The 11,129-nt window shown below is 40.7% G+C and overlaps 1 protein-coding gene across 2 annotated transcripts in view; it reads left to right on the plus strand.

The window, feature by feature from the left end:
* Positions 1–11,129, plus strand: part of Lmtk2 (lemur tyrosine kinase 2) — an 89,923-nt gene that overhangs the window by 21,163 nt on the left and 57,631 nt on the right. For both annotated transcript variants that reach the window (XM_005397908.2, XM_005397909.2), the window contains exons 2-3: positions 4,016–4,140; positions 6,603–6,747. In XM_005397908.2, the coding sequence (XP_005397965.1) occupies positions 4,016–4,140; positions 6,603–6,747 (270 nt within the window). The remainder of the gene's footprint in view (positions 1–4,015; positions 4,141–6,602; positions 6,748–11,129) is intronic.

Raw genomic sequence — 11,129 nt, forward strand, 5'->3', positions numbered from 1 at the left:
CTTGGGTTTTCTGCTTATGAAGTCAAGTGCTAGATAGCTATTAAAATGCTTTGAAAATGGTAAAATGAAAACTCTAGGAGTACACTGTGGAGAAACCAGGTGTTTTTAAACAGTGTCTTGGGGAAGTGCACTAAGTACCCCAAACCTCTAATTATCCTCCTCCTCGGTGTATAGTTGGGAAGGCTGTCTAAATGTATGGTGACACTCCTGTCACTGTTGATATTTTTCTCTAGATGGTTGGTTTGACTTAAGCATTCAGAATCTGTAGGCTGGGAATATTAAAGGAAAACTACCTTTTTTCATAGTTTCTTGCTAGTTGCAACCAGGAACCTATATAGGATTGGATTTTTGGTTTGACCACCAGAGCCTGGGGACTTTAATTGTGGTTCCCCGCATCTAAAATTTACTTCCTCTCTGTGGCTTGTGCAAACCCATCTCACTTTCCGTCCCGTGCTTTCACTTCCTCGTTTTATGGAATTGTTTCTTCCACTGGTAGAGTTCATTTAAGGCACCGTGTTTTGGACTAATCAAAAGAAAACACCAGTAAACAGAATAATTTTTCAAACTGGAAGCTAAAATTGTCTTTTTGGGACTATCTGGTAAATTTCTCAAGCAGTAATTTGTAGAGTCCTTTCAAGGGGACTGTTAGGCATTGACGTTGAGTAGCTGCAGACTTCTTTGAGGAAATCCAGGAAGAGAGAGCAGACACTCCTGTAGCCTCATAGCAGAAATAAGTACTGCAGAAAGGTAGGGCAAAAAGTGGCCTAACTCAGTTCTTTTTAACATGGGTGTGGTGTTCCATGCCTGTCTGGTGACTCACAGAAGACCACTTTCATGAATCAGATTATTGGGCTGGCTTTCAAGCAGTCCTGATCTAATTTTACAGTAAATGCATGAAGTGTGACATTAAAAACAACAACAGCAACAAACCAACTATGGGAGAAAAGACAGGTAAAGGTAACTTGATACCAGAATTATGCACTGGCTTAATTAATGGTGATAGACTTGGGTTCAAAGTATATCAGGCTTTTTGCGTGCTGAAGAGTTAAGTGGCAGAGGCGGGGCTGCGGTGTGGAGGAGAGGTGGGACTTGTCCCCTGCACCTGCCCTTGGGTCTGCTCTGCGCACTTCACCTGGGACTCAGGGCATATCAGTTTCATCTGTGACGTGGAGCTGGTCCACTTACCTCAGAGGTGTTGTGACAGTGGAGTGAAATAATGCCCTATTTTATAAAAATCTCAGATGCCATCAGGTGGAAGTCACACCCTTGCTTTTGTACCGCTACAAAAAAGAAACGCTGGCAGTTAAATCAACTTGGTTTCAAGTGTAATGCACCTGAACTGCAGAGATGTAAAGTGCAGTGGCAGGCTGTGTTTTAAAGGTGAATAAAATACAGCATGCTGGATGTGAAAACAGTTTGCTGTATAGTCCTCAGGAATCATGTTTGATCTTAATTGTGTGAGTCTGGGGAATGAAGCGGAGTTATCAGGAATAAATAATGGGGAAGCACTGAGAAAACTGGGCAAGACAGCAGCCAGCTACAAGGAGGACGAGAAGAGAGAGCCGTATTGGTCTTCACTCAGAGGATATTGGCTGCCAGCAGCACAGGCTTCTCACACCCGTTCATTTTCCAAATGTGGGAAAGTGTGTCTGGGTAGGAAATTCTGTTCTTGGTGAAAGTTAATTTTTACTGATTTTCCTTCAGATTGTTTTTGGGAGGGGCTGGCAGGTGTCCTCCCATGTGAACTGAACTGTCCTCTGCTGTGTGCTGTGTTGACTTAGAACTTAATCGCCCTTGGTTAACTGGAGTCATCCCGGGCACAGTGTCAGGAAGGCTTGGGCAGCACGGGGGCACCACTGGAAACAGTGAGGTTCCAGCATCGCATTCACAAGTAGGCCTTTGGATATTGAAAGAGAGCGTAGTCTTGTGTGCTATTCATTTTAGGCTTCTTCTGATCTTTGTTGAAGTTACTTTATACTCAGAAATGTCTTTTGCTCACAGAATGGGTTTCTTCCCATAGTAGTACATAAGAAAAAAATGGTGGCGTTGTTAACCTATGTCTGCCTTCCCTTTGGTGCAGTGGAGCACTTAATTAGCCATCGATGAGGATTCTAAGAAAAAGTTCATGTCTTAGTAAAGCACGAGACCTAGCAGTTTGCTCTAACAAAGAAAAGGTTTAGAGTTACTCTAGGTGAATGTCTTGTAGAGAATTAAGTCCTTGCTAAAAATAAAATATAAAATCTTTATGCCTGAAGTAGAGGTGGGTCAAAAAGTAAAATATTTTAGGTTTTATGGCTCTTTATCCATTGCATAGTCTTCCTTTGCTTTTAAGCCCTTTAGAGATGTGCAAGTCATTTTTCTCTAGAGGTCCCTCTGTGTTAGAAGGTCCCTATCATGGCCAGGCATCCTTGGACAACTGGCTGATTTTAGAGCCAGGGTAAGGAAATACAAGAGGAGCCTTGTGTGGTGGCGAATGCCTGTAATCCCAGCATTCAAGAGACTGAGGCAAGAGGATCACTGCGAGTTCGAGGCCAGTCTGGGCTATATAGTGAGTTCAGGGCCAGCCTGAACTACACAGTGAGGGTCTGTCTCCAAGAAAAAAAGAAAAGAAAGAAAGTATAAGAGGAGCCTGAAGCTTCCTGTAGTGCCAGTAAGTGAGGAAGTGTTGGAGAAGAAAGAAGATCAGATGGGGCATAGCAAAAGGAGCCAGCAGTCAGCTTGGAAGATGCCCCAGTGGGAAAAGCTAGAACAGTTTGAGCCACAAAATAAATTGTATTATTGGATTATAACCCACAGAACAAGCATCCATGAGTCCATGACTGTATAAACAATGGAATAAAATAATTAAGTCTTCCTTAAGGAAGAATTCTAAACAAGTATAGAGGGATCAAGGGAACTAGAACAACATTTTAAAAAATCACAGTAGTGACTGCAGCAGGCAAGATGTGCAGAGAAATGCAAAAGTTGCTGTACAGAACTTTAAAGAGAAGCAGGGTATTTGCATAGCCTCAAAGTTACCTACCTATCCCCAGTATGTGTAATTACTCTTTATCATGTTTGCAAACTCTTTATCAGTCCTCCCTCCAGGAAGTGTGGCTTACTTCCCTTCCCTCTGGGTATGCGCTGGACTTTCGGACTTGCTCCTAACATAGAGTCCATGAAGGGATGGATAAGTAGTAACTTTACAGTGGTATGATCACCTAGGCCACATGGCCAAAGTTCACCCTACCAAGAGCAAGTCACATGCTCTGATCTGCCATAAGGACAAAGGCAGTTCACCCTGTGATATTCTGGATTCGTCCCAAATATTGTAATCCTACCAAAACACCAGATCATCTAGTTACTCTACAAAATAACTGACAAATACTAACCTCAAGAAATGTCGGGCAGGTGTGTGGCACATGCCTGTAATCTCAGCACTCAAGAGCCTGAGGCAGGAAGATCCCTGCAAGCTCAAAGCCAGCCTGAACTGAACAGTGAGACCCTGTCTCAAAAAGACAAAAGAAAAAGAAAAAAGATATGTCAAAGTTATGAAACACAAGGAAAAACTGAAAAACTGTCAGAGATTGGAGCAGACTAGGAACATGGTGCCTAAATGTGACATTGGTAGTCTGAGATGGACCCCAAAGACTGAAAAGGACTTAAGTGGAGAAAACAGTAAAATCTGAATAAAGTCTGAAATACAGTTAATAGTGTCTGTTGTACTGGTGTTACTATCCTAGTTTTGATGGATGTACCGTGGAGATATAAGGCTTGAACTTTGGGGGAAGCATGGTTAAAGGGTGTGTGGGAATTCTGTGTCCTCTCTGCATTTCTTCTCTAAATCCAAGATGATTTCAAAATAAAATGTTTTTTAAAAGTAGCCAACTTCTTAGCTTAGATTGACCATCAGCTTTTTCTTCAGCAGTTAAGCCTTATTAACCCTTGGCCTCATTTATATCTACAAGATATATATTTGGTAATTGATTTTGATTTTGGAATGTACTTGTTTTTAATAGTATTTTTCTCTTTCCAGGGGAGGCACCTGTTACAGAAGTTCCCTCAGCGTTTGTGATCCTATCTGTGTGCAGTTTAATGATATTAATAGTGTTAATTGCAAACTGTGTTTCTTGCTGTAAGGACCCAGAAATAGACTTTAAGGTGAGAACAGATTGTAAGAGTATTTGAAATCATCTTGTGACATGCTTATCTATCATACAGTGGCCTTATATCCCAGCTTCCTGGGAGGAGGAGTCATCAGGGCCAGATAGTAAATGTCTTCTGCCCTATTGAGCAGTGAATAATGCAGGCCTTCCAGCCCCTGTGACAACTACTCAGCCCTTAGCTCTGCTATTGTACTGCATCAGACACAGATACTGTACTTCGTTAACACAAGATCATAGCTTTGTGCCAGTAAAATTTGGTTTACAAATGGGTGGTTTGGATTTGGCTCACTGGCTGTAGTTTGTCAGCCCAGCCTTAGAGCATCTCTGACAATAGACACCTTCTGTGGTGAGTTGTAAGCTTTTGTTGAGAGGAATACAGCATGATGATCAATTTCACTTGCTATAAAAAAGGGAAGAACAGACTGGTTTTGTGTTTTTCCTAACTTTCCTAGGCTGGTGAATTTGTGGTCATTAGATCACTAAGGTGAGGGGTTCCCCCATGTTTTGTATATGAGGAAGAGTACTGAAACCTCAAGTTTATCTTGAAACTTTGAGTTTCCCAAAGAGAAGAACGCTGCCAACTGTAAAATCCTGGTGAAAGAGGATAACTGAGGGACCGGCTTTGTTACCTGTTAGTGGATGGATTCTACCAGTAAACTGCTGGGAGCTCCTACCCTTGATCTTGCTGCATGCCAGCTGGCCTGTATTAACGCTTAATATATGCTTGTTAAAAACAGTACCTGGGGGGAAACATGAGTACCTGCATGTAGGGAAAATGGCCTTAATTTGTACTTAGGGCAAGCCCAGGCATCCTGAGGGTCCCTGGCTCCATTTAGAAAACAAAATTTTCTCCTTGCTGAAATCTTTTGGTTGGGCATGTAGACCTGGTATTTAGAGCCTTCTTCCTGTTTTGTGTGCTATGTTTATGTGCAGTCTGGTGGTAGCTCTGGTAAAACTGCAAAGCTCTAAATCCAAAGGAATCCAATGAGTCACAGATGGCAACAAATACCCTTACTGGGTCACATGAACTTTAGAGTGGAGGAGGCCTGGCATCAAAATCACCCAGGCACCCGGGATAACAATACAGGTTCCCAGCCTTGACACTAAGTCACAGTCACCTCCCTCACTCAATAACAACATTCAAAATTGTGAGGACAATTGAAGGCAAGTATGAGGTATCAGGAAACATGAGAAGAGACCAACTTCAGTGTCAGCAACATTTATCTTTATCTTTGTCCCAAAATGTCCAGAGTTCTGTGCAAAGTCCTTCAGCAAAGCTGTTAAGGGAAACAGATTCTCCACCTACACTTGTGCCCTGGACATTAAGGGCCCAGAGCAGGGTCTGCAGTGATGTGACTGCCCAGGGGCTGGTGCTGTGAAGAAAGCTCCCTGGCCCAAAAAGCCTGACTCAAGACTGTGGCCTGTGCTGGCGAGTCCTGCCTGCAGCCCTGTTCTCGACCTTTAACATAGACGCTGTATTGGGCCTGAGAAGAGCACATTTGCCAAAGATAGGAAAGGTCAAGAGAGATTTCTGTATCCTAGAGTTTTTTGTGCATCCTCATTTTTAGAGTTATCATCTTTAGAAAATTGGATGTTTTTTATACTTAGATGCCACACTGTTCTGTGGAGTTTTGTTTTTGTTTAGGGGAAGGGGAGCTACTAGACATGGAACCCAAGACCTCACAAATGCTAGGCAAGTATTCTACCATTGATCTACATCCACCCCCAGCCCTACATACCACACAGTTTACACTGGTCTTTTCAGTTTAGCTCCTGATCATTTTTCTACCTGGTGTTGTAGTTCTTTTGTTTTGCTTTGTTTTTTGAGATACGGTCTCACTGTGTAGTTCAGGCTGACCTTGAACTTGAAATTCTCTTGCTTCAGCCTCCCAAGTGCTGAGATTACATGTGTGTACCACCATGCCTAATCCATTGTTGCAGTTTTTCCACTGTTACTCTTTCCAGAGAAATAGGACTCACTTAAAAATATTTTTTCTGAGTCTTGTAACTTCATTTTGATAGAAATCACGTTGCAATTAAAAATTCCATATAAAATTTTAAAATAAAATTACTTTATTTTGACATCGCATACAAAGAGACTTGTGAAAACAAATAGTGTTAAACCAATTGTATAAGCTCTTATAATTTAAAGACAAACTTTTGAATGTGGAAGAATATTTCCATTTTAAGTTGATCATTGTAGAAAATGATTATTGTAGAAAATTTTGCCTTTAAATTCAACCTGTCAGTTTTAAAAGTTACATCATGTACATACAGTTGTTTTTCAAATCCTTTTTACTCTGCTGTTTGGAATTGGAGAGCACAGTTACATGTGCTTTTCTATTCGAAGTAAGTATGAGTTGCAGAGGAAGTTACAGTATTGTGCTCCAAATGAATGCATTGTGCTACCTTAAATGTTAGCCGATGATTTTTAATATGTGCTCCCTTTGGTTTTAGGAATTTGAAGATAATTTTGATGATGAGATAGATTTCACACCACCAGCAGAAGACACCCCATCTGTCCAGTCCCCAGCAGAGGTCTTCACACTCTCAGTACCAAATATCTCGCTCCCAGCTCCATCACAGTTCCAGCCTTCTGTGGGTAAGACCTGGCATCCTAACGTCAGCTTTTCATGAATTATTTCTGAGCAATGCGAATGGGAAAAGAACTTACCGCATTCATAAAATAGTGGCTGCCCATCTTCTCTGCTTGTCTGTTTCTCTGCCTGCTGCTCCCAGTGAAGCTGTGTTCTAGTCAGACCCATCATTCTTGCAGAAGCTGCCTTGCCCTTGCTGGCCCCAGGGTCTGGCATAAGAATGAAACTGGCCTGTCTGATGCATTGAACCTGAACCCTTGGACAGAGCTCCTATCCTCTCTGCCAGCTCTGGACTTGGGTTGTCTTTCTGAGCAGACGTTGCTTTCTCCTCTGGAATGGGCTGCAAGTGGGGAAGTGGTGTGTATTGGATATGTTAATAAGATTGGCTCCTTAAGGTAGAGGTTTGATTAGATGTTAATCAATCCCTTGTTATAAAATAGAATATGACTGCTGGGTATGGTGGCGCATGCCTGTAATCCCAGCACATGGGAGACTGAGGCAGGATTGCCATGAGTTCAAGGCCAATGAGTCTACGTAGTAAGTTCAAGGGCAGGCCAGCCTCAGCTATATAGTAAGACCCTGCCTCAAAAAAAAAAAAAAAAGAATATGACTAATAATGAGTCAAAAAGGGAGTTTTTCCAAGACTGCTAAAAGAAAGCTGTTTTTAAGTCTATAGGCACATGCCCTGCTTTTTGTGGTACCGTGTACACAGTGTGGAGTGTGTTTAGGGCAGTGTAAACCCAAGGAGCATACATAACTAAAAGAAAAAGTAAGATGAAGTGGGATTCTGCTGGTACCTCTTATATAAAGTATTTGTGAAATCAGGTATATTTATGTTTATAGGTTTTACAACATTTACAAACAATGGCATATAGTATTTAGCTTTAGTGTTTGTAAGTAACATTAACCTAACTTCAACTGGGATAGTAAAGTTTGAGAGGAACCCACTGTATTCTTGGCACAACTTAAAGGAGGCTTATCTCTAAACTGAACTGCTTTGTTATTGCTTATTTGATAATTTGCTTTCCTGGTACTTAAGAACAGCCTTGAAAGGCTGCTTGGAGCTTTTATAGGCCTGTCGTTTAAACCTTTCTGAATTAATTTAAGTGGTAGAATCCCAACTCAGATCAGCATCAGTAGGAAAGAGACCCAGACCATAGGAAGAGTAAGGTGAAGCTGACCTGGGAGACAGCTAAGCCTTGATCCCCACTAGCACTCCATATCCATTGCTTGTTTTCCCCTCCCTTTGCGTGTCAGCTTGACCCCCAGTGGCTTCTCTCTTCTGTCATGAGCATGGCTGTGGGCAGGTCCAGGTCCATCTCCTTGTAGTTTTGCAACCAAGGAGAAAAGGTGTTTCTCTGTCCTTGGATCAGCAGGAAAACCTGGGGAAGACATTCTGGTTGGCCTCAGAGCCATCCTTTAGGGAAAAAGTGAGACAGATAAGAGACTAGTAGCTTCTCTTTAAAATCTGTTGAAATAGATGGGGGCATAGGCAGAAATGCCATGAGAGAAATTATAGAGCTGGGTAGCCATCCTGACTTTATCTATATCCATCCTTCTTTCTGTTTTACTGAAGCCTTCTATTCTAAAATGGCCCTTAATAGGGAGAAATCACTTTTAAGTTTCTCTGCTTAGAATATGCAAAGTATTTTTATCATCTTGGGATATACGGGGCCTTTCCAAGCATGACACTAAGCCTAGAAGCCATAAGGGAAAATATTGCCAAATCTGATTCATGAAATAAAATATTCTGCATGTAAAAATGTTCCATATGCCAATTTACATAGTAGCAAAAAGTATTTGTAACCTCCAGTGAAAAATTTTTACGTATTATCTTAGTTATTTTTCTCTCCTAGCTGAGACAAAATACCTGATGCCCCAGTGTTAGGGGAGGAAAGGTTTATTCAGCTCACAGTATGTAGAGGTTTCAGTCCGTAATAAGCTGGCTCTGAGGCAGGGTTGCTTGGCAGGGAAGAAGCAGATCATGGCGGGCAGACTGTAGCAAAGCAACAAGAGAGGAGGGACAAGCCTCATTCTGTCCCTTATATTGTATGCAGGCTAGCTGCCCTAAGGCCGGTATAGCACTCACACTCTTAATCCTAGCCAGAACTATGCCAAACCAATGGTGGACTGATTTACTAATCACACAGCGTTGATCCCAGCACCACACACTGTAGATACAGCCACCTCTGAAAAGCCCAGCCTTCTCCATGAATGCATGAGGCTTTGGGGAGACATCTAGACACAAACCATAATATGTATTAAGAGCTCACACAAATGTGTAGGGGAAAGAGTAATACGTACTCCACTAGAAGAGATAAGCTGAGGCTATGAAAGAAAAAAATCTTGGGAAGAAATTCAAATGGCCAATAAATGGGAGAACTTTATTATTAATTAAAGAAATGCAAACTTCAAGTAAGATAATAAGTAAAGATGGAAAGAAATGACACTAAGGTTGGGTGTAGTGCACATTCCTCTGGACGCTGAGGTGGGAAGATCATCTGAGACCACTTGGGGCAACACAGCAAGACCATCTCCAAAAAAAAACACCAGGCAGGTAGTGATGTGAAATAATCTGGATTGTTTCTAACTTTTTTTGCTATTAAAAATAAAGCTTTTACTGAAGTTGTCTTCAACATTGTTATTGAGCTAGTATATTTTATTTGTAGAATATATTTTTAGAAGGGGTTAAATAGTGTATGTTCTTAGAATTTTAATGGATATTGCCAGTTTGCCTTCCTCAGAAATTATACTAATTTGTATTTCTGCCCTTTGGGCATTAATAGCTTGTGCTGGTGTTTATGAAGCCAAGTTGATATCAGTTCAAATTAGATTGTTATAGATGTAAGATGTTAACTGTAATTCCCATGGTAACCACTAAAAATACACAGAAAAGGAAATCAAAATGGCACACTAAAAAAGAAAAAAGTCACATATGTACAAAATTAGATTTTTTTGAGGAACAATTTTTCTGATTTTAATAGTCAACAGTCTTGTTAGAAGTCAACGTTTACTAGTCTTTTTTAAGAGTTCTAACTTTTAAGGTTTATGTATTAACAAGTCTCTACAGATAGCTTTTTGTATCTTGAACTATTTCCCTATTCTATGATCAAAATAAGTTTTTTCCTCCTTTTTTCTTTTTCTTTGCAGGGGGCAGGGTGTGGTCATGGTGTTTGTGCTGGGAAACAAGGGGCTCACACGTACTAGATTCTGCCTTTTTATTTTTTGATGTTTTATAGTTTTGCTTTCACTTTGAGTCCATAACTCATCTTGAGTTGATCTTTGCATATGGGAATCCAAGTTCAGTATTTCTTGGAGATTACTGTAATTTTTTCAGCTTCATTTTCATTGATCCTTCCTTTCCTGTCTGCTTCTGTATGTACGTGCCTCTGTTCTAGACTTTCTTTTCTCTGTTGTTAGTTAATCTCTGTATTAGTTGGCTTTCTGTCACTGTGACAAATACCTAAGATAAACAGTTTAAAAGAGGAAGGTTTATTTTGGCTTACAGTTGCGGAAGTTTCAGTCTGTGATCACCCAGCACCATTGGATTCAGTCCTATTTTGAGGCAGAAACATCATTGTAGAGGGTATGGCAAAAAGCTGCCCACCTCATGGTGGCCAGGAAGCAGAGAGAAGAGGAAGGAACCAGGGAGGAGATATACCCCCAGTGACCTACTTCCTCTAACTGGCCCCACCTCCCAATAGCCCTTTAGCTATGAGTTCATCTGTGGGTTAATCTGTTGATGAAGTTAGCACCCTCATGATCTAATCACCTCTGTAGGCCCCACCTCTGAACATCGTTACATTGAGAATAAAGTTCTTAATACATGAATCTTCGGGGGAGACTTCATATTTAAGCTATAACAATCTATTCCTTGTCACCATACCAGTGTTAATTATAATAACTTCACTATAAAAATGTTGATTTACACATATCATCTCACCTTCTGTAGGTTCTCTTCATAGTGGTCTTTGTTACATGCAAGTTGTTAGTTTTGTTGAAACCAAGTTTATCTACTGTTTTTTCCTATTATTACTTGTACTTTGGATGCTGTATTTAAGAAACCATTGCCAAATCCAAGGTCATGAAAATTTGCCCCTGTGTTATCTTTGAGCTTTATGATTTTAGCTCCTAAATTTAGTTTTTTGATTCATTTTGGGGTATATTTTTTTAAATGTAGTATAAGGAAAGGGTCTAGTTTAATTCTTTTGTACATGGCTATCCAGTTTTCTGAATAACAGTGTTTGGAGTGTTCTTTCCCCCAATGGAATTGTCTGGGCATCCTTTTTGAAAATCAATCCATTATATTTATTTGGACTTGTTTCTAGACTCTCAGTTGTATTGATTGATATGTCTGTCCTTATTTTGATACATACCACTCTGTTTT

This window comes from Chinchilla lanigera, unplaced genomic scaffold (assembly GCF_000276665.1).
Source record: "Chinchilla lanigera isolate Chin_1 unplaced genomic scaffold, ChiLan1.0 scaffold00059, whole genome shotgun sequence".
Lineage (NCBI taxonomy): Eukaryota > Metazoa > Chordata > Mammalia > Rodentia > Chinchillidae > Chinchilla > Chinchilla lanigera.